General features: G+C 31.7%; 1 protein-coding gene across 21 annotated transcripts in view; it reads left to right on the forward strand.

Moving 5' to 3' along the window:
* LOC117792356 (calcium-activated potassium channel slowpoke) overlaps window positions 1-19,957 on the forward strand; it is a 44,660-nt gene extending 24,703 nt beyond the window's left edge. For 3 of the 21 annotated variants that reach the window (XM_034632461.1, XM_034632457.1, XM_034632456.1), the window contains exons 10-23: window positions 702-854; window positions 2,024-2,179; window positions 2,428-2,540; window positions 5,220-5,378; window positions 5,452-5,528; window positions 6,235-6,270; window positions 13,463-13,495; window positions 13,608-13,797; window positions 16,540-16,717; window positions 17,293-17,800; window positions 18,021-18,157; window positions 18,272-18,414; window positions 18,873-19,092; window positions 19,151-19,288. In XM_034632461.1, coding sequence (XP_034488352.1) covers window positions 702-854; window positions 2,024-2,179; window positions 2,428-2,540; window positions 5,220-5,378; window positions 5,452-5,528; window positions 6,235-6,270; window positions 13,463-13,495; window positions 13,608-13,797; window positions 16,540-16,717; window positions 17,293-17,800; window positions 18,021-18,157; window positions 18,272-18,414; window positions 18,873-19,092; window positions 19,151-19,288 — 2,241 coding nt within the window. Of the gene's footprint in view, window positions 1-701; window positions 855-2,023; window positions 2,180-2,427; window positions 2,541-4,031; window positions 4,145-5,219; window positions 5,379-5,451; window positions 5,529-6,234; window positions 6,271-8,298; window positions 8,371-9,536; window positions 9,588-12,170; window positions 12,246-13,462; window positions 13,496-13,607; window positions 13,798-14,375; window positions 14,442-16,539; window positions 16,718-17,292; window positions 17,801-18,020; window positions 18,158-18,271; window positions 18,415-18,872; window positions 19,093-19,150 lie in introns of all 21 variants that reach the window. The other 18 variants (XM_034632444.1, XM_034632443.1, XM_034632458.1 and 15 more) reach the window with 16 other exon arrangements.
* The last annotated feature ends 5,521 nt before the right edge of the window (window positions 19,958-25,478 follow it).

Consider the following 25,478-nt stretch of genomic DNA (forward strand, 5'->3'; position numbering starts at 1 on the left):
TATTGCTTTGATCTTTATTTATGATTCTAAAAACACCCTAAAAACGACACGAGTTCTCCGTATACCCGTATACCTTCACCCATGCACAATGAGCGTTCGCTTTTCAGTTGTTATAATTGTTGTTGTTACCTATATCAAATGGAAGTTGAACCAAAAACGAAACATGAAAAATCCAATCAACCAAGCAACCAACTTAACACCAACCGCTTACTGTCTCCCTATCGCCGGTGTTGCCAAAGCTAATCGAAGCCAAGTACTCTTAATGTGTGTGTATGCAAGATATCAGATATTATATATATTCTATTATATTGTCGATATAATGATCAATACAATCAAACACTTCACTTGTGACATTTCAACTACCTGTACCATAAAAAAATAGTTGTGCAGTCAATTTTACGTGTTAACCGCTTACTAACTGTACTGTTAATACGACAAAGCTGTACGTGAAGATATATCATAATCACTCAATATAAAGAACACCATAACATACAACTAACCAAACATATGTACTACTTACTTAAAATACCTGTACACGTAATAAGCCATCACCACTTTGAACAGATAAACATAACAAAACCAAACTTACATAAACGTCAATAGCCGCAATGACATAGACAAATGACTAACATTTACAAACCTCCTACATAAAGATACAAATATAATGAAACTATTACTAACCTGGTATTAATCTACAAAAGGTACACGAAGCCGATGCCTGCCTGGTGCTAGCTAACAAATATTGCCAAGATCCCGACGCAGAAGATGCTGCCAACATAATGAGAGTCATCTCGATTAAGAACTACAGCGATGATATACGTGTCATCATACAGCTGATGCAGTACCACAATAAGGTAATATATATACATTATCATTTCAACAGAAACTCTTATTAAAAGATACGATTTTTAAAAGGCAATTGAGTTTTTAGTTTTAAATTTCTGTTATAAGCGAATAATAGAATACGAGTATCACTAATAACACCGTTGGCCGAAACTAACCGTTTCATTTTCAGTACCGGAACTGAAACAGTTACCGAAATTAATTCTCTTTCAAGAACCGAAAACCGAAACGCTTGTACCGGTACGGTTGTGGTAAAGTTGCTAGGTCGAAGAGTTGGCAAACTTCCAACTGTCATAACTTGATGAAAACTGACCCGATTTCAATCGGAATGCCATTTTGATCATGATTCGGTCTCTTAATTCATACTGCATTTAAAATTTTTGCATTTAGAAAATTTTATTATTTTTCGACTATCCAAGCCATGAATCTATGTCGATGGTAAGGGTCCCCCCTTTGAAATTTCGAAAATTAAAAATTTTAAATCTCAAGTTTTTACTTTTAAACAACTCCATATATCGTAATTAGTATAAAACGACACTTTAGACTTGATTCTGAGGCCTTTCATTTTTTTGTAAAAAATCATGTCAAAATGAAGAAATATTTTGACTTGTAAAGTTGCTAGGTCATAGGTTTGAGCAACTTCAAACTGTCATAACTTTGGCAAAACTGTACCGATTTTCAAGCGGATTGTCATTTTGATCATGGATTGGCCTCTTTATTCATTTTGTATTCAAATTTTGATCATTTAGAAAATTTTATTATTTTTCGACTATCCAAGCCATGATTCGATGTTGATGGTAAGGGTCCCCCCTTTGAAATTTTTAAAATTCAAAATTTTAAAACTCAAGTTTCTACTTTTAATCAACTCCTTATATCGTAATTAGTATAAAACGATACTTTATATTTGATTCTGAGGCCTTTCATTTTCTTGTAAAAAATCATGTGAAAATGAAGAAATATTTTGACTTGTAAAGTTGCTAGCAACTTCGAAATGTCATAACTTTAGCCAAACTTTACCGATTTTCAAGCCGAATGTTATTTTGATCATGGTTTGGCATCTTTATATATTCTGCATTCACATTTTGATAAATTCGTTCAAAAAAATTTATTCTTTTGGATCTTTGACATATAAGCACATATATACATTTAGAATAATATGACTTGATATATAAATTTGCAGGCGTACTTGCTGAACATACCATCGTGGGACTGGAAACAGGGCGATGATGTCATTTGCCTGGCTGAACTGAAGTTGGGCTTTATAGCGCAAAGCTGTTTGGCACCCGGATTTTCCACAATGATGGCCAACTTGTTCGCTATGCGTTCTTTTAAGACGGTAAGTATTGCCAAAAGTGTTGGAAACACAGAAGGCTACTCCTAACAATATATACCAGACACAAGCACACAACTCTGGGGCATATTGATATCCAGAAAGCAGGCATAATACTTAACAATATTAGCTTTTGATGATGACAATTACAATTGCTGTGTGAAGAGAGATGAGATGAAGGGGCTGTCAATAGTCAGTCGAACAATACCAATCAATAAATCTATATTATGTATGTACCGTCTTTAACCCCTTAGTCGCCAGAAATGCAGTCATGGACAAATGATTATCTACGCGGCACTGGCATGGAAATGTACACTGAAACATTGAGTCCCACATTTATTGGAATACCATTTGCTCAGGCCACTGAGTAAGTTGCGCAGCGGGCAGTCCAATTTCTATATGCTATATACATATCGTATCGTATCTACTATTATATTCGTACTACCTACTATTCAACTACTTGTTAATCGTGCAGCGTTGAAAATATCGTATCAAAACAAAAGAAAACATAAAAAAAAAACAGATATTACATATACACATACACTTTTACATAACAAACGCAAACACATTTTCTACTTTATTATCTTCTGATCAGTTCCGATCGATGTTGTAGCTATTTTACTTTGTCTGTTTATTGATCATTTTGAAAGATTAAACGTTTCGATCTCCAGAAGCGTTTACATCCAAGTTACTGTCTGTTTATTCGTAAACGTATTAAAATGCCTGCCTATGGTATAATAGTATTATAATTTACTTACTTATATTTATACCAACTCAAACACAATCAACACACACGCAAACACACACACACCCACTCTCACATTGAAGTACACTGTGAAAAAAAAAACTAGTCGGTGTTTTATGCTATTTCTTTGTGTACTTAATGTTCTCTATGTTTAAAATGCCTTCAGTGTTTGCAAGTACAAATGACATTCTTGCTGAATATTCAATATTGTTTTCATTTCAACTAAGTTCACAGCCAGACAGCTCTGTAAACAACAGCTCAACATTTTAGGACACAAATCACATGTTCACACTCACACTCACATTTTGATTTAGGAAATTGTTAAACACACTAATTGTATTATATGTGCTGTGCTCTCTAAATTTTAGAGCTAAACTATGCCGGCGTGCGTTTAAGTTGATGTTTATTTTTTTATGGTTTGTTCTTCTGTTTGAATTTTGCTCATTTGATACAATTATCCTTTTGGTTTTGGTCGGAAAACGACGTTGCTCTTAATTCTCTACGACGTGCCAATAGATGCTATATAAATATCCCATAATGCCAATAAGTTTGCTAGAATATATACAAAGCTGTTGAAAGCTTATAAGCTGATTGTATGAGAAGTATGCCAAAGCCAATGCCAAAGCTAAAACTTAATTAAAACCTGACCCACACTAGCACCTCCCAAACAACAAAAAAAAAAAGGAAATAAAAAACACGCACACACAAGAACACAGACCCACTATTCAGATGATCAGATATGCCAAAGTGTGACCGTATATGTACATATGCCAAATATGAAATGAGAAGCCCGTATTTGTAGTGCATTTGAGTGCCTTATTGTCCAGTTGCTAATAATGAGCACGACACAGACACAGATACAGATACAGACACAAACAATCGAGCCCTGAGCCTGATCGATACCAATGTGTATTTAAGTCAAACATATAAATATATACCAATTATGTATGTATAATAATAACTCCCGAATTATACACTGTGCCAAATCAATTGCGTCAAGAACCAGAAAAACAAAGAACAAAGAACAAGAACAAGAAACAAACAATTGCCACGTAGTTACATTAGCGAACTTACTAAATCCAAACCACAACAAAACCATTTTCTAACTTTCAGTCACCAGACACACAGGCCTGGCAAAATGATTATCTTCAAGGTACAGGGTGTGAGATGTACACCGAAACTCTATCACCTTCATTTACCGGCATGACATTCCCACAAGCCAGCGAGTAAGACTCCAAAATGAGAAATTAGACAAACAAAATTTACAAAAAAAAAAAAAAAAAATAAAATAAAAAGAAACTAAAAAATTTATTATATTAAAGAAACAAATGTATAAAAAATACTTTTGCCTTGTACAATATGTTTGATTAATTCCTTGATTTATATTTATTTGATTTATTTGATTAATTTATTCCGTATACTAATTATACTTGTAACAAAATACTTTTTGTCCCCAATTACTATTTAAGTCCTACTATTTACTCTCGTACTACTTACTTTCCTTACTTAGCTACATACATATACTTACTTATAAACATACTAGTTTCAAAACGATATATCAAAGTGAAATGAACTTTAGCAGCAAACATTGAACGACTTGTACCAACAACTATATTCAACACTTTATTTGGTTTTTGGATCAACATAACATTCGCATTGCATCCGTTCGCATCAAAATACAATAATATTAGTAATCAAACACAAAATACAAAGGTTTGAGCTCGTACTATATCAAGACACTGCTCGCTTCTCACCAACTACGCTCCGATTAATCCCAGATCAAGCCTGAATATACCTCGAACATAACACCATTATATGCCATATACTATTTCCAACACATAAATACATAAGAATACAGTCTACTGCGAGAATTGAGAATTGTGAACTGTAATCAATAATCGAAATCCTGCTCATTGCATGTGCGTAATATATTGCTCACCTCACGACCAATAGCCGCAAAAACTAAAGTGAACAATTGGGCTTCTCCTTGTTAACGCCGAAATAATTAGTTTTATTTCTTTATATATATTTCTTAAATCATTTTTCTGTTACATACTTTTTTGTTTTGTACGCATTTTGTAATAATTCGCATGTAATAATAATCGTAGTCAGTTCTCTGAATTGTGTCGTGCAAAAACGCTTTCAACGCACACACGCAAAATGCATGTCAAGTTTAACAAGGTTTAGTTACACTTTGTAGTGTTAGTAATAATTAACTAGTCTTAAATATTTTTAAACTCATTAGGCACAAGTATCCAAGTATTACAAATATCTTATGTGTTTCTATTCCCCTGCCTATAGACTGTGTTTCTCCAAGCTGAAGCTTCTGCTGCTCGCCATTGAGATCAAGGGCGCCGAAGAAGGTGCAGATAGCAAGATTTCCATAAATCCCCGTGGCGCCAAGATTCAGGCGAATACGCAGGGTTTCTTTATAGCACAAAGCGCTGATGAAGTCAAGCGGTAATTTTTGAAAATCTCCCTATTAATATTACAATTTGAAGTATACCATGCCTATATCGTAATTTGTTCACAGCGCGTGGTTCTATTGCAAGGCCTGCCATGAGGATATCAAGGATGAGACACTCATTAAGAAGTGCAAATGCAAAAACTGTAAGCACAATTTTGTACCATATTATTGACTTTATAAGATCTATATCTATGTATATGTATTTTGTTTTCATTTATTTATATTTTCTTAAATGTGGTATTTTTCATTTTTGATTTTATTTTAATCGAGTTTTACGTGAAACAGATAAACTTAAAAGCTTAAACATTAAGTACAGGATTCAAATAGCTTTAAGTTAATCCCCTCAATGATTTAGGCAGTTAATATAATATTACTTAACATACGACCTATATCATTCAATTTAAGCAGCGTCTTAACGGGCGTACCAATGACAATTTCTCTCACGATCTATATATCTATTACATAAGTATCTATTTATGATGTTCTCAAATTAATTGCCATCTATACATACGAAGACTCGTAAATATAACTATTTGTATTGTGTCTTTATCCCTATAATTATTAAAAAACACCTTCTTTTATTATATATTCTTTGTACCACATATTTAAATGTATTGTGGTGCTTGTGGCCTCCTTAAAATGTCTACTTAACTGAAACATCAACACCAACTACGACTTCTGCTCATATTAACTGCACATAAAAACATAAAACAATATTACATATGAATATTTATATCTATCTGTGTATATATATATGGATATATATGCGTATGACCCGATCTGCATTCGATATCGATATTTTATGTAATACACAATAATACAAATAAATGTCATAACTTTGTCCCACAGTGACTGTCCAGCCCAGGAGCAAATTTGATGACTTAGGTAATTCAAAATTATTCAACACAAAGTTCTTTCCAAAAAATAAAAGCATACACATATACACACACACTAACAACATTTAACAATACAACAACGACCAATGCCACAACCACCCACTAAGTTTTCAAGTTATTATCTAAATCGAACTTTGTTTAATGTACGCAAATTACAAATTTGTTTTGTTCGTATGTATTTTAAATACAGCAAAAATAAATCGCCAAATATACATATATGTTTGCCCAAAATCTTTTCTATCCTCTTTTTAATCCTCAATTACACTCGTATTCTGCGCACTTCACCTTCTTCAGGTACACTGTAAAATTATGTTTTTTTCCTTTACAATTTTCAATCGAACTGATTTATTGATTTTGTTAGAAAAGAGTGTGCAGTCATTAATCCTCTCAAGCCCCTCCCCAGCCTCACAAATATTTATTCACAAATACATCTATGAATAACTATCCGTCCTGTCCCGTAACTTTGGATGTGTGCAGTTCATTTTTGAACACGTTTTTTTATGATATGCGCCTCTACTCGTATATAACCCGCCACGATTATATTAAATTAGATAAACAAAACTTACATTGGCTCTACATAAATTCCTTTTAAGTACATACCAAGTAAATTTTCTGATGGCTTAAACAATGTACCCTCGTTCTGTAAATATGTTTGTGCAATATGCAACTTCTGTTATTTCTTTTCTTTTTGTTGTGGAATTAAATACTATCAACAATTACTGCCACAGCGTTTATTACAATTTCCATATTCAATTAAAAACTTCATTAAAAACGTACATTTTGTTTATAAAGCGGAAATAATTTTATTATTTTCCTTTGTTTTAAATAAGAAGCTTCGCGCCATGTGTGGATCGTTAAAAATGTTATTTCCTTGAGCCCAGAAAATTTTTTCGTCTTGAGTAATCTAAATAGTTGCAAAAAAATTTTATTTCAAATTACAAAATAATTTTGAAAATAATAATTATTTTGCTGTGCATGAAAAGAGGATACACATGCATTTTAGTTTTTTTTCTTTTTCATTTAGCGTATTTTGAAGGACAAAACGATTTTATTAAAAGCAACAATTTGTCAAAGTATTATTTAAAACAAAATTTCTAAGTGCACAATTTTAAAAATCTGTCTAGTTAACCCTTTCTCTGCCTCCCTCTCTTTGACAACTCTCGCTGTAATATTTTTATCTACTTTACATAAAAGAATGTTGGATAAAAAAAAAATATTTCAAAGTATAAGAAGTGCATGGAACTGAGCACAAAAGTCGATTTATACCACACTTTCGCCACAAAAACTCTAAACTCTATTTTTGATAAATATTTTGGACTAATTTTTTCAGATCTAATTTATAATTCCCTTACTAATCTAATTTAATCAACTTCAATTACAAATTCCTATTATTACTAGTAGCTATAAGTTATTCAAATGCTGCGTCGTGTTTTTACCACCAATCGAAGCTAAACAATATATGTATATTTTAAGTTTTATTTATCTTCTTGGCGTGGCACTTATCCCATTTAAATAATATTTAATAACCCAATGTTATAAGATACTTATACTTAATTGTAAATAAAAACATAAGCGTAGAAGTCCCTTTCAACCAACAAAAAAAAAAAAAATGTGTAAATAATCTTAAACCAAATACTAACTTTAGCCAACTATTCATAACTCGTGTTGTCCATCATCTCACATGAGTCGCGTTACCAATTACGAATATTAAAGTTTATGTATTTGATTTCTATGTAGCCTAACACTACTATATCTTTACATATATATATGTAAATAATTGTACTTTATGTAACCATAAATTAGCTGCAATGTTCTTAAGTAGTTAGTAAGTTTCCAATGTTTGCGTTGCCTGCGTCTGGCTTAAAAGATAATGCGCTCGTTGGCTGGGAATCCCGGACACAGATACGGCTGCAACATTTATATAGTGTCTAGTGATTAAGATCATACCCAAAGGTCCACTTAATTTGTGTATGAGTGTATGAGTTTTGTGGTTCTGAAATCCCTCAACATATTACAGATGTGGGCATGATTATGATGCAGACAGGGATGGTCAACCAAGGCATCACATCGGTGATGAATACAATGGAGGGTACGCTTTAAATCTATATGCAAATATGAAATACAAAAATCCTACAAATTACAATAATAATTACAAGTTTATTGTATAGCCAAAAATAATTTATTTGTTGCTGCTAAAGTGTTAAACCGCATTCCTAACCGTATTAAATTTGCCAAACACTCACCAAAGCATTCGAAGTATAAAATGTTGTTTTGATGAGTGTAATTAAAATTCGGAAAATCGAATTTTTTCTTAAAAAATAAAAAAAATTTTACCAAAAATTAAATCAATCGATTGTAAAACTAAAAAATACTAAACCAAAATTTAAATTTAAACTTAAAACTATGCTTTCAGAATTCGAAAACAATTATGTGAAATGCCCGTTATAATTAATTAGTGTAAACAGGCCCCCTCCTCCTACTCCTCATAAGTATGCATAAATGCTATATGTATCTGTGTTCTACTCATTTATGCTATAAGAGCCCAACTGCTAAATGCCCGCATCAAAATTCAAATACGAATGTATAAGTATATCTTAATCTAAACCTCGCCCTGCTTAACTTGAATGAATATGAAAGGGCCAGTGAATAATGATGTTGTAAGGCAGAGAAGGTGTGGGTTCTAGTGGGTTTAGTAGTTCATCTTGGCATAGGTCGAACAATTGCAGGCAGAGTATTCATTTATTACTCTGTTGCTCTCTCTCTCTCTGTCGTTCATTTAATCCCTCTCTCCCTCTGTCTCACTTTCTCTCTCTCTGTCGTATTCTCAGTATAAATATAACATCATATAGAGCTCCATTAGCTTGCAAAGATTTCTGGTTTGGTTCTTCTTCTTCGTCGCGCGCATAATGTCATATCAAAAGATCATAACTAGTGAATATTCTATACATACTCGTACTTACAATCATATACTTATATTGCCATAACATATGTTAAATAAAAGTTAAAATGAAGTACAGCGTGTGCCGTGTGATTTATTTATACATACATATATATTTCGTCATTCATTTATTAACAGAAATTTCTTTTGAATTAGGTGGTATATAATATTATTTTCATTTTATCTTTATATAAATTATGGTATAAGTTCATTTGTTAAAAAGAAAAAAAGAATATGAAAACCAACTATCATTACCTTACCATCATTTACCTATTCACACAAATCCTATACAATTCTGTTTTCATGAAACAAAACAGTGGCCACCTTCCGGAAAGGCGTCCGAGCCGTACAAATGGTTGGGCGTGCAAGTACGTATAACTCTCTCTACTCTACTCTCTCTCTCTCTCTCTCTCTCTCGCTCTATTTCTCTCTCTCTATATATATAAATATATACATACATATATCTTCTCCATGTTTCAACTCTACAGTAATTCTATAAACATACGAAACATACTTTAAATTTATAATCATTACAAGACAATCAAACATTAATTGTGAAATCAAAATTTCTTAACACACTTGTAACATTTACTAACCCGGTCAATAGTAATCTGTTCCTTAATGCTCACTAACTAACATTAATTGCTATTGCTCAGCAGTTCAAACAATCATTAAGTCAGACTTATTTTGAAACCCCAAATAAAAGTAAAAGATACAAAATTACACAACTGAGATCATCAATCCAATACACAGACAGAGATAATAACACACACATGACAACAACAAACAATCAAAGGAGATTACACACACATTCAAAAGTACATGTAGACACGTTCTCACGTAATCGTTTCTTCTGGTTCGTTCTCGTAATTGTGTACTTTTCATAATCAACTTTTTTCTTAACTATTTAGTGTGTGTGTGTGTGTGTGTGTGTAGTAAAGTCGATAGTTGAATTCAAATTCAAAATAATAATTATCCGAAAATAATTATTCAAAAACTATCCTAATACGTGTATCACGTATATATTCCATCCAGTTGATATAATTATACTAAGTACATCTTCTTAATACAATATCGTTCATTTTCGTATATCATATTTTGTACATATATTTTTGTCGTATAACTGTCAGTATACATAACACCTTGTATTTTTTTATTTGAATCGTCAATAAATCGAATAACCATTCTTATATGTTGTTATGACGCGGGTAATCGATAGATCGAAAATTTCAGATACTGGCCATACACTAACAAACATACACTAGAAGAATATCTAAATTACAGAAAACATATAGAACAATTGAGCAAATTTTTTTTAATTATCTGTCTAATATAGTGAATCATATAAGCCTCCATTCTAAAAACACATTTTATGTAAATTTATGATAAAAGAAATACACAAATATCTGACTCTGGGGTTTGCTCTTTTTTTATGTGTACATATCATACTTCTATATACTTCCCCACTTGTACCTGTACTCGTTTGTACCAACTACTTCTACTACTACTACTACTACAATACTCGTACTATGTATTTATATGTCTGTGTGTGTGTGTAGAAGACGATGAATACTCGTTGTCAAGTAAGTCAAACTAACTCAAGTTAATTCATATACTCGAACAACAAATTATGTTAAAACCGCATTTGTATTTGTCATGGAAACATTTATTAGGATTCACATTTTAGAATTTTTGAATTTCCCAAGTATTTTCTTTAGTGTGCCAGTGCACGTTCCTTAATTTTCTACATTTTGAGTGTATTCTTATTTTATTTATTTTTTTTTGACTTTCCTGTACTTCTTCATACTTATTGGAGTCGATTGTGTCGTTTGTGTTGTACTAGTTTCCTTTTTGGTTTCCTTAAAACTCCATAAAATAACAATTTAATTAAAAATCTGAAAACATTTGAGACAGCATTGCAACTGTAGAAAATGTACATGCCACACTTCCAATCATAATCTACAGCTCTCCTGCCGCCAATCGTCAATGCACAACAGTTTTATGGAGCAAGCTTTGAAATGTTTAAGACTCGTAGCAGTTGAACAAGAATTGCATACTAAGTTCTTACTCGAATGTCATAAAAAAATATGTTAAAACAATATTAAATAGTACAGATCTTAATTATGAGAGATGTTTATAGGTAGACAAGTCTTAAAAGTGGGTGTTAGAATTCTGCTACATATACTAATAGTCAAACTAAATGCTTTTTAAATCGAATCAAACAACTAATAGATCAAAGTTAATATTAAATATCTTTGTGAAATACGCTTTCATTGTAGCATACTCGTATACTCTAATACTTAAGATCTTAAGTATAATCTCATAATACTCGTACTTGCAGTGTCTTGCCAATAAATAATGCCAAGAAATATTATGATAAAAAATAATATTAAAGTTATATAAAGTTGTATTAAATAGCATTGTGCCTATGCCAACGCCTGCTTATCCTGCTTTCTGTAGTGTAGTGTTATCAACTTAAAATATTAAAGAATTTACTTGAATAAATACTCACAATTATTTGCATGTTTTCAAGGCCTTGCTTTTAAATGCACTAATTAATTATGAATGTTAATACCTGTATCCTGTTAATATCTTTATGTTTTAATGTTAAGCCCAATGAGAATTCCTGAAATCATTTCCCTAGATCATTATGATCACTTTCTTTGGTATGACTTTCGGTTAATACACACTTTTCAAACTTCTTGTGTTTTTCGACACTTGCCCGTTAAATTTGCATATGATTTTCCAAAATTACGTACTTGCTTTATGTACAACTGCAACTGTCAAGTTTTAGTTCTTACAAGACACTGAAAAAAAAGAATAATCAAATTATAAGCTTCACATAAAAAAAGCATTGCCTTTTACACCCAAAATAAAAAGAAACCCTAAAACCCAAACACCAAATTTGATTACCTAAAGCTGTGCGATAACAATACCAAAATATCTTACAGATGAACACCATCCTGCACCCACATTTACGCCACCAGATCTACCCAAGCGGGTGCATGTGCGTGGATCTGTATCGGGTAATGTCTCAAAATCAGCTTGTTTAAAGATCTAAAATCACAGAACAGTGCTATATACAATATGATACGATACCTATAAGTCTGCCATGAAATTGACACGAAAGAGAAAGGTTATTTTGACCACACAGCGGTCCTGTTTTGTCCCCAAAATACATACTACACTTTTTTGTTTTAAACACACACATGCATACATACACTGGCGCTCAATTGAATAGGGACACAATGTCTAAAAATTAAAATGGCTGTAAAGCTTTTTCAAAGAAGCTTTGAGAATTCATTTCGATCGATGTGTACTTTTCAATTATGTATCATTAAATAATAACTTTCTTCAATTAGCAAAAATATATACCTTGTTGTCATTATTCTTTTGAGTGTCAGTGTATATATCTAATAATAACACGAATTTCATTTGGTATATTTATATGTATGTATGTCCTTATTTGCTTTATTTTCTCATTTGTAGTCCATTCATAAAACGCAATTACTCTATGCTGGCAATTTGTCCAATGCCCCATTCAGTGATTTAAATAATAATAATTACCAAGTGAAGTAACAATCATTACGATTAGATATTAATTTTTGCGTTTATTGTGAATTCTGAATTCTGAAAATAAATTGTTATTTGCTAATGTAAAAACGAGAAATAATCCTTTTCATAAATATAAATGTTTACAAGTATTATCCATCTATCTACAGAACTGTTAACTCTGTTCTTAACAATCATTTGAACTTGATATTGATTATAATTATTGATGTCTACTTATTTAAGCATTTTTATCTTACTTTTGTAAACACTTGTGTGTGCGTGTGTGTGTTGTGTTTTGCTTTGCCTACAATATATGCTTGTTAAATACTCTGTTTATTTCTTGTGTCCACATACAAATCGCAGCTACAAATCCAAAACTACAAAACTAACAATAGAAACAAACCTTAAGCAAAAGTAACAACTTACTTACTTCCCTACACGCGGCTCAAAAATACCTTTCTTGATTAACTTGACCATTGCATATATGACTGAAAACTAAATTTTCCTAAGCACTTTATTAGCAAATGGCGATAACATAAAAGCCATACTAATCGAATAAATCTGCTCTTTCTTTCGCTCTCGCTCTTTCTTTTTATCTGTGCTCTATTCACAACTGCTGTAAATGTTATTTTAACAATTACAAACATAACTGCCAATGCCAAACGCCAAACGCCAACTGAAAATGCCACAGGTGATATTACACGTGACAGAGAGGATACAAATCGTAAGTTCCATAATTGTAACTTCGTTTAGACTACAACTATATGCTGTGTGTTTCTATCTAATGGATGGTCATTCAACTGAAACTCAATCTGTGTTCCTATCTTGTCTTGCAGTACTCAACCGCAATGTGCGACGCCCGAATGGCACTGGCAACGGAACTGGTGGCATGCATCATATGAATAACACGGCAGCTGCTGCCGCAGCCGCTGCCGCTGCGGGCAAGCAGGTGAACAAGGTAAAGCCCACGGTGAATGTGAGCCGACAAGTGGAGGGACAGGTGATATCGCCGTCGCAGTACAACAGGTGAGTGACTCGACTTGTGCCACATTGCAGCATAAAAAGTCCGAGCGCATACAAGTGGGCGGGGCAGCACGGAAGTAATCATACTTACTTGTTACACACAACAGAAAGCACTAGGTTTCAATTACAAAGTACAAAGTACAAAGTTCAAAGTATCTCAACATAAGCAACACAACAAATCGGTAAATCGAGCAAAGCAACAACACTTTAGTACTTTGCTGTTCAGCTGCATTCTATAATTTCTCTTTAGTTTCCTACTTTGCAATACAACAGAAACTAATCGTAATACTATTATTTAAGTTCAATCACCATACCATTATTTAATTTTTTTTTGTTTTTATTGATTCTACACCTAACAAAACACAAACACTCAATTTGATGGCCTTTAATGTGGCCGGTACATATGTAAATGCTCTTTAACTACGTATATATAAAACTAATATTTAAACTCTTAACACCTTAACAAAACTGTCTCATTCACATGTTAGAAAGAAAGAAACGAAAAACAATACAAAACTGAACAATTAACAACAATTTTAACCAGTCTAAATGTATAAAAAACGAACAACATTTTGTTTCAGGCCACCAGAAAATGATGCTAACCCTTATGCGGGCTATCAACTTGCTTACGAAGTTAAAAAGCTCATGTATGCGTCCATAATTTCCTAGAAATTTTACTTAAAAACAAATTACATAACAACAAAACAAAACAAAAAAAGCCAAAGCGTTTTTTTTTAACTTAGTATTCGTAAATACTTATTCAAACTATGCGCATTTTGTTAAACTCACTTAATTAATTGGTTGATTGAAAGCTATTCCATACATTAATAATCAATACCAAATAACTAATCATAATTACTCGTACTCGTAATTCTACGTATGCGTAATATTCTTTCACATTGCTCTCTGTGTGCGTTTTTTATGTAAATGTATATGTATGTGTACGTGTGACTGTGTATGTTTGTATGTATGCGTGTGCGTGTACCCAAAGATTTAATTACTTCATTTTCACGGTTGCCACGTGATGAAAATATGTTGTATCATAATAAAAAAAAATTAATATTTTCAATTAAAGAAATTATTATATGAACTATAAACTTGTATGTTATTATTTTTTTCAATCTTAAAATTGTTATAGGTAATATATTTATTTATATTTGAAAATATGGTATTTATAGTCTTGTTTTTTCTTGTTTTAACGAATAAGTGATCCAATTTACCAATAAATAATAATCTACCATTCTTAGTACAACTGTACCACATGTGGCAACCTTGCATATTTTATTATCATTCATTTTTGTACATATAATTGCATAATTTGCCTATGAATTTTCAAAAACTATCTCTTACTCTTTCGCTCTGTGTGTGTGTCTCTCTCTCTCTCTCTCTCTATAAATTAAATGTCATCAGTATTTTTTTATTTTCTCGATGTCTGCGTGTCACTTATTATAACTTAGCTTTAACTGATTATCTCAGTTTTGAATTCATAAAATGCATTACTTGTCATTGTAACTGTAACTTAAACTATTTAAAATATTAACAATTTTGCATCATTTGAACTGTTGAGATCACAATATTTTATGTACATATATATTTGTCTTTTTAGTCATACTAAAAAGTTAAGCTCTGTTTAAAGACATTTTTCTTATGAATCAGATGAGCTTAAGAAGAAATCCAAGCCCCATTTTCAAATTATATTTATTTCATAAATTGCACATTTATTTTGATCTTTTCTATTTTGAGAGAATTTTATGCCATTTTTTTGATCTATGTACCAAGACAACAAAAACAGTGTCTTACAAAAGAGGTACAGCTAGGAATCATAACTTCGCTTTTTTTTCTCAAAGCAACTGTTCCACCCTTCTCCTGTGAACGTATATACCTCAATCCGATATTAAGTTTAATATTATTAATAGGATCCAAGATATGAATGAAAGCCTTAAGCTCAGAATATATATTTAAAATTATTTCAAAAACTTTGAAACTTATTTTTTGTTAAATTTTATAAAATATATAATAATAAATGATATATACTTATTTCGTACTAAGAGTACTAAAAGTCTAAAATAAAAGATATCTGTTTTAATGTTATTCGCTCCCTTTATTCAACAATTTTCTGGGTTTCTGAACTTTGTTTTTGAAAAACCTGCACATATTATTTGGCTTTCTTCAAGTTGGCAGTGTGTGTCTGTGTGGAGTTCTTCGACGGGGCAGCAGTCGCATGTGGCATGTCCCTCGTGCATGTCCGACACTCAGCACTCAATTAATGTATCATCGCCGGGTTATTCAGCAATCGATTTTGTGTAGTTGATTTTATTCATGCATTACAAATTTGATTCGCATTCATTTTCGTATTCATATTCGTATTGACATTTGTGTTTTGGTACTCGTAATTTCGCAACTATTGTTATTAGCACAAACTCTTCTTAATCTCTTTATCTAAGTAAATACAGCAATTTATATCTTTAGCTATTTCTATCGTATTAAAATCACAAATTTTTTTTTTTATATTAAACAAGCTCCAAGTACTCGTATTTAAGTACTTATATTTTTCTTTCTTTGAACGAAACTCGTACTCGTAGCGTTACGAAGAACACTTTGCATTTGGATGTAGCGTTTAATTTTGATTGATTCGATAATCTGATATGCCACGAATAAATCCCAAAAAAAAAAAAAAATACTATGCAAGAAATATTGTGTAGGTCACACACGGTTAATATATATCAATAATTTGCTTGCCTCCAGGCCAACGAGTCGCAGCTCCGGCACAGGCACACAGAATCAAAACGGCGGAGTCTCGTTGCCCGCCGGAATTGCGGATGATCAGTCAAAGGACTTTGACTTTGAGAAGACAGAAATGAAATACGACTCGACGGGCATGTTTCACTGGAGTCCGGCGAAGAGCTTAGAAGACTGCATATTGGTAGGTCACATAAACCATACTAAAGGGTTATTCATTTAGACAGTTATAATTTTTAAAACAAAAAATGTGAAATAAAAATGAAGTGCTGACTTTTATAAAAAAGTTGAAAAATAACTATTTAAAAAAACTATATAAACAAATAACTTATAAAATTCAAAAATAACAAATAATTTCAACTTTTATTTTACAAATCAAAAATAACAAATAATTTTAATTTTTATTTTACAAATGAAAAATAACAGTTAATTTTTATTATTTAATTAATTTATTTTTATTTTACAAATCAAAGATAACCATTTATTTTTATTATAAAAATTGATAAAATTATTTTATAAAAAACCAAAAAAAAAAATTTAATTTTATTATAAAAATTGAAATTAATTTTTATTTTTGAATTTTATAATAAAAAATTTAAATTAATTGTTACTTTTCAATTTTATTATAAAAATTGAAATTAATTATTATTTTTAATATTTATTATTTTTATAAAATTTTGTTCGTTGTAAATTTTTTAAAATTCATGACTATTATTTGCAGTCTCTGGTATAAATTCATGTGTTTTTTTTTTATTTTAGGATCGTAATCAGGCGGCCATGACGGTGCTAAATGGCCATGTGGTTGTTTGCCTGTTCGCCGATCCGGATTCACCGCTGATTGGACTGCGGAATCTGGTGATGCCGCTGCGGGCATCCAATTTCCATTATCATGAGCTCAAGCATGTGGTAATTGTGGGCTCCGTCGACTATATACGACGCGAGTGGAAGATGCTACAGAATCTGCCCAAAATATCGGTGCTCAATGGATCGCCGCTAAGTCGAGCCGATTTGCGTGCGGTCAATGTCAATTTGTGTGATATGTGCTGCATATTGTCTGCTAAAGTTCCTAGTAACGATGATCCCACACTGGCCGACAAGGAGGCCATTTTGGCCTCGCTCAATATCAAGGCCATGACCTTTGACGATACAATTGGTGTGCTGAGTCAACGTGGACCGGAATTCGATAATCTGAGCACGACAGCCGGCAGCCCCATTGTGCTGCAGCGTCGTGGATCAGTTTATGGTGCCAATGTGCCCATGATAACAGGTAAACTGCATCGCACTAAGTTGGCCGAGTTTACAAACGACCGAACGAAAAGCGTCCCACCTAATCGCGGTGCATATGAGACTGATCAGGGACCAAAAATTGGCACTTAAGGGGGTTAAAGCCATGATCAGTCTCATACACTGCCCAGATAATGCTAAAAAAAAATAAGTGGCGTGTTACTAACTGGACACTGTCCTTTATTGTTGGTTGTCGTTTAAAGAACTGGTCAATGATAGTAACGTGCAGTTTCTCGATCAAGACGACGACGATGATCCAGATACAGAACTGTATCTAACGCAGCCTTTCGCCTGCGGCACTGCGTTCGCCGTGAGTGTGTTAGACTCGCTGATGTCCACGGTAAAGTCATGTTTCAAACTAAAATCTCAGTTGTCCCAATTCTGATGCATTACATGGTGATCTGTCTTTCTTTTCTTATTTTTTTTTTGGGTTTATCGTTTATCAACATCGCAGACATACTTCAATCAAAATGCCTTAACGCTGATACGATCGCTGATAACAGGCGGTGCCACGCCCGAATTGGAACTGATCCTTGCCGAGGGTGCTGGCTTGCGAGGTGGATACAGCACCGTTGACAGTCTGAGTAATCGGGACAGGTAATCTATTGTATTCCTTACAGAGGTCGCAAATACGTTAGTAGTGTTTGAGCAGCAACAACTTAAAATAACACTATTGGTTTATATCACAAGAAATGTGCTAGGAAAGAGAAAAAAGAAAATTTGGAATAGGGCTTAAAATTAAAAATTACTAGATAGCATTTTTTTTGTGACTCCCAAAATTGCAGATTATTATATGTTAGTTGGAAATAATTAAGCTAAAGATTAATTTTATAAGCCTGTCTTTATTTTTATCAAGCATTGAGCTTAACAGCAAATAAAGCATTTGAATGATTTTCTTTCAAATAAAACACTTGGGATTTGGGAAAAAGTAGAGAGAAATATGTCTTTGCAGTAATTATTGTTTAACAGACAAGTGTTTAAAAGTGTTGAATTATATTTGTGACCTCTGATATATTATTATCGAAATGAATTAATAACTTAAATGTGAATCTCAGGTGTCGCGTGGGTCAAATCTCGCTGTATGACGGACCACTGGCACAGTTTGGTGAATGTGGCAAGTATGGCGACTTGTTTGTGGCTGCTCTCAAGTCGTATGGGATGCTGTGCATAGGACTATATCGGTTTAGGGATACCAGTTCTAGCTGTGATGCGAGCAGCAAACGTTATGTAATAACCAACCCACCCGATGACTTCTCATTACTGCCAACAGATCAGGTGAAACAAGCGAATCATGAACCTTTATGAACATTAAATTAATCTTGCATTTATTTAGGTATTCGTTTTAATGCAATTCGATCCGGGTTTGGAGTACAAGCCACCTGCGGTGCGTGCACCAGCTGGCGGACGTGGCACAAACACACAAGGCTCCGGGGTCGGTGGGGGCGGCTCCAACAAGGATGATAACTCTTGATTGTTACTGTGTAGCGCCTTAACTGATGGTCCTTATTCGTACATTTGAACAATGGAGAAGTTAATTGTGGACAGAGCATCGCATTTATGGCACACATATTGGCATAAGATTTGGCTCAGATATCGCCCCAACAGGCGCATCCAAGTTTAGCTATAGGCACCTAATAGAACTAAAGACATGTACCTAGAGAAAATGTAACTAAATCAAAAGCTTGGGCCAATTGTCTTAAGTAATTTAAATTTTTACAACATGTGCTACAAATGCGTTGCTCTGTACTTTTATATTTGTGGAGGCAACCATATAGAAAACTGTTAAATAACAACAAAGAGCAGAATCACAAACGACCAACATGTTTCCAAAGTTTCCACAAATATAAAAGCCACATATTTTCATCATAGATGTAAATAAAGAAAGAACAACTTCTTTGATATCCATCGTTCAAGTGTCAGCTGATTGCTTCCCACACCATTCCGTATGCCTTTTAGAACCTTGAAATTACAATTTATATATATATTATTTTCTATATACTGTATAATCTTTTATCTATTCAATATTTTCAATATCCATTCGTTTTTCTATATTTTATTTTCTTATTTTTAACCTTTGATTTCATAATTTCTTTGTAATAGTTTATTAGTACCTCAAAATAAATATCGGTAAAACAATCCGTTTATTAATCTTAATCTTTATTTTATGCTCTTGATTTGAAAGCAACAATCATTAGTTATTTATACAATGGGTATGTATGCATTTAACTATCTATTAATTCATTTATTACGCTCACTTTTCTTTACTGTCATTATTATTATCATTATCATTGTCAACTCTAATTTCATGATATGTTTGTACGCATTATGAGTTCACTTCATGGCGCTATCATTGCATAACAAATCAATTGAACAATTCGATATGAAAATTCATCTTAATGGTGTGATGTAAGCAATTGGGAACCATTAGTGAGGTAAGCTACACATTAAACAACAACAAAAAACCAAGACAAAACTTATAACTATAAAGTGAAAAGAAAACGTGTGAGAAATCTGAATATGAAATTGTGTATGATTCTATTTTTTGAAACTCAATATGTAAATCTAAGGGCTGCATTACTACTGTATACGTATTGACTCGTACATTCAAATACGCAAAACTATGCTATATATTTGTGAGCACCAACAACTTTTCAAATATCTAAACTGTCTAAGCAGAAACTACAACTGCAAGAACAACAACAACATCAACAGCTATGTCACAATTTACATAAGTTTCATATGTAACTCATACAGACCCAGATACAGACACAGATACACAAATACACAGATACATAAACGAGAAATGCTTGACCGAGACGTGTACATTTTTCGTATGTTAGTGAGAAAATGCTGGGCAAATGGAAAATGGGAAAGCGATAAAACCAAAAGTTGTGTCAGCATTCAAGTTCAAAAACTGCATTTAGATGTTTCTGAGCATGCGCAAAAAAACGATTTATATAAACATATTATAATAAATTTAAATATAATGTTAGCCGAAACACAAGTAACTCTTAGCGATATTTAAAAGAAAATAATAATAATAAAAAAAAATACATACAAAAAAAAATAACAACAACAATCAGCTACATTTTGAGTATCTATGACAAATAGTAAAAAGCATACTCAATTCGGAATTTTATATAACAAGTCTTAGGGCGCAAGCTTTGTAAAAAGGGAGAAAAAAAAACACAAGCGGTTGTTTCAACAAAAAAATACTTATTGCATACTTAAAACATCACTAAAAACATAGACATATGTACATTTATAGCAGCGCGAATATCAATTCAAAAGAAGAATATAAACAAAAATCGATAGACATATTCGAACTTACTCGTACATATTCTAATAGCATAATAACACTAGATATTTCAGCTTATTCAACTTCAAATTGTCATTTCTCTCTCGAGTATGTGTGCACGTTTGTGTATTGGCAGTAGTATTTATGTGCGTTTCAAATATACATCTTTTCAAATAATTCTTTAACAATGGGCTTAATAAATTTAAGGGTAATTTTCCACATAAACGCTGCCAAAAACAAAACATTTAAAAAATGCATTCACATTTCAATACAAAACCAAACATTTAATGTAAGTAGCGCATTCAAATCAATGTTATTCAAATATTCAAATATTGGAAAAATGCTGCTGAAAATATTTGTAAATCGGCAGTTGACAAAAGGTAGATAGTAATATTTTTTAGTGTATGATGATAATTATGATGTACTCGTATGCGCTTTTTACGTGCGTGCCTATTGCGATTTACGAGCAGCAGCTGTGGTGTTCTAAACAATTTTTTTTAGAATAATTAAATGAAATTACATGTACGAGTAGACCGAAAGATGAACTTTTAGTCCACCGTTTTTCGACTTGTCTCCTTGTCTCAAGCTCTTCTTCAGACTTTCACGCGCTTGCGCTTAAGCCGCTAATAAAACGCTCTGTTTTTATGTAAATAGCTTGTAAATAATTAAGCTAACTACATAATTATAATGTAAAAAAGATCGCTTAAACATACAATTATTCTCAATCAATTCTCGACTTTTTTTTTTTTTTAAATTTTACTTTCGATATATTTGTTCAAATGAGAAACACTGCCAAAGCGTATAGAAATCACATAATATGTACTTATCAGACCACAAAATGCAGATAACTGTTCAATTTTCATTTTCATAAAATAAGTAAAATATAAATTTATAAAATAAAAAGCATAACAGAAAATAGCACACGAACGAACTGGCGTCGTATGATTTTCTTTTATTCGTTTACAATTTGGCATATAAGTTTAGCATATAAACATTTACAGTAAATCGAATTCGAGCTTTTAATATAATAAAACAAAACCAACAAACACGAGTACTCAAGCCCAGCTAAGTATGGGGGTTGGAAATGGGAATTTATTGTAAGATTTGTTTTGGTTCATTGTGTTTTTATGAAATTAATGTAGCTTTAGGATTAGCCAAAAAAAGAAAACGAGATTAATTAAAACTAAAATAAAGAAAGAGAATTGTGAATATTAAGTATGCGCCTTCATATTATAGTATGCATGTACGTAACGTATGTTGGTATGTATGTGTGTAGATTTGCAATGTGAGTAACATAATGGAATCATAGCATAGCTTAGATAATAACAAATAAAGATAATGATAACACAAATGAAGATGCAGATTATAGGGCAGTCAGTTCATTTATTGTTAGTGCGATTTAAAAATAAAAAAAACTATAACATAGATGAAATGAAAAAGCATTTGCAAACCTTATAAAAGGCGTAGAAGAAACCCAAAAGTTAAACATAATTTTTAAATGAACAGCATAGTTTTAACATTTTTAGAATTATAACAATTGACACTCACTCTTATATATATACACACACACACTCACACACTAACACAATGACACAATTACACGCACGATTAGATTCAACAGCGAAAACCTAATTACAAGAACTACAACAAAACGGACTCTCGATGTTGTGAATCTTGATAAAATCATGTTTACGCTAAAAAATAATGAAATCAAATGATATACAAAATGCATAACAAGAACTACTCACAAAAAGCTTATTAAATATAAATTGAAAAGGACATAAAATTGATCAAAGCTGTGTTCGTGATTAGGAATACAAAATATGGCTAGAATTCAGATGGTTTTAAAAGCTTCTTCATACAAATATTGTGAATCTCCCAAAAATTTAACTTGATCTCTAAAACATTCCAGCTTTGCTAAAAAAAAAGTAAAAATATATATAAATATAATACTATATCGCCTAGAAGTACTCAATGCCATAAAACCTAACACAAGTGCAACGTTTTGTAGAAAACTTCGTGAATAAAAAGTGTAAAAATATCATGACCGTAAATGTAAAGCATTTTACAGTAGTTAGATATATACTTTGTAAAGAAATCAGAATTTGCAGCTAAAAAACAAATTACAAATAATAACTGTGCAAAAGAATGTTATTTTTTAATGATGCATAATGAAAAAATGTTATTATATTTATAAATGAGAAAAATTAAAATAAATTTTTAATATAATTTTGCAGCACTTTCACAAACAAACTCCCTCATATAGTAATTACATACATATATACACGAGCACACGCATACAAATTTATTTATGTACTGTGTGCATTACACAATGTATAAAAAAAACGGAAAAAAACAAACGAAAACATCAGATAGTCAACATATTTGTAATTTAATTTTTTAGTTTTTACTCACAATTTATAAAATATATTTACAAGTAAAATTCTGAAACTTAAATGTAAGTTATAAATTAAATTTGATGCTGATTAACTAATTATTTACATAAAATTAATTAAACCCAAATCGAGACAAAAATGAGCGCATAATAAGAAACTAGTTTTGCTTAAAAGAATAACAACAACTTTGGAAAGTAAACGAAATTTTAAAAAATAAATGAAAAAAAAATAAAATAAAAATCATATTTTAAACAATTGTCTAAGAATAAAAACAAATAAAAATAATAAAAGTGAAATACAACAGATAATTGTATTTAAATAAATGGTATAATAATAATATTATGTTGTTAATGTTTAAAAAAAACCTTGTTAAAATAATAATTCAAAATAAAAAATAAAAATATAAAAATACAAATTTCAAACATGGGCTTGCCCCGTGAGTTTTTCCTTATTGAAAGTGAAATTTTGAGTTACGACAGTGTCTCAAGCAGTCCAAAAATTGACCCACTTATGGTGGGCCAACGGCAGAAATTCCATCGACCAATTGCGTTTAGAAATTTGCAGTCACGACTCGCATAATACGCACCCAATTACAATATCCAATTGAATGGGCGAGTTTCATAACTATTAAACGTTGATCTGCATAAATCATTAGCACTATATAATCAGTAATCTGACTAGAAAAAAGTTTTATAGTTTCGTTGTTAAATGAGTTATATAGTTCAACTACACTGTTAGATATAAAATAGACCGCTTAAATAAACTTCATGTATCTTTATGTTCATGTTCATAAGATCATTAATTCATATAGTAAGTGTATTCAACTGTCACAGTTTTTTTTCATTACAATCTGAACTCATTTATAATACTATATGTATTATATGAACCAAAACCCAAACTACACAGGTTTATGTTTGATAATATAAACTTGATCTGGATAAACTAATAGTCGTGTGTGAGGAAGTAACATAATTGTTTGTCTTGTTAGAAAGAACAATTAATTTTTTATTTTAGCTACTGTTTTGTAACAAATTAATGAACTCCTTTTGGGAAAATGACACAGAAAAGATTAGAAGTGATCACAATTTTTTCTTAAATTGAATAATGACGTATCTACTGGACACTGTCTGTAAAGTGAGCTAAGCCAGAAAATCAAGCTGTAATTTAGAATAAGTTTTAAGAGACATTAAATATCGATTTGTGATTGATTTTTAATTGGTAATTAAATAATTTTTTATTAATCGTAATATTATAATTACAAACGAGCTTTTGAGAACTTATAAACAACGAAAGGCCCAATGAACCATAAAAAAAAACTGCTTTAGGTATATAAACTACCTAATAATATGCTAAAAATTCAGTATTAAAATTTAATGCATGATGATTGCATATTTTTTTAAAATTGTGCTTCTTATTTGGTTGTGGTTTGTTGCTGTATGTACAAAATTTACATTTAAAAAAGTGTATTGTATCTTTGTGGAAACTTTTGAAATTGGATATCGAATACATTTTGCAGGTCGACGGTGTTTCTAAGTTTCATTCCCTGAATTGCGCAGTCCTAAACCCGGACTGGGTGGATCTGAAGGAATGTCGCATCAAAGCAATTAATCGAACGCTTAACCTACTAAACATAAAGCTAACATTAAAAAAAACTTTTAAAGAAGTATATTCTTATCTCATCTCATATTGATTCAAAATATGACGTTCACACGCATATTATTTTCAGTGTCAGATTAATTTTAAACTTCTGAAACGGGAACGCGGTGGCTGGCATCCCTTCTTATATTCAATGACTGTTGATATATGTGATTTTTTTAGGAATCCCAATAAATATATGGTACCCAAGATAATCTATTCGTATTTTAAACCATATACCAACATACGTCATCCCTGCCCCTACAAGGTAACTTTTTCAAAGGTGTTTCAATGCTACACTTAAAACAATTGATTATCTTTTTTTTAGGCAA

Source organism: Drosophila innubila, assembly GCF_004354385.1.
Source record: "Drosophila innubila isolate TH190305 chromosome 3R unlocalized genomic scaffold, UK_Dinn_1.0 2_E_3R, whole genome shotgun sequence".
Taxonomy (NCBI): Eukaryota; Metazoa; Arthropoda; class Insecta; order Diptera; family Drosophilidae; genus Drosophila; species Drosophila innubila.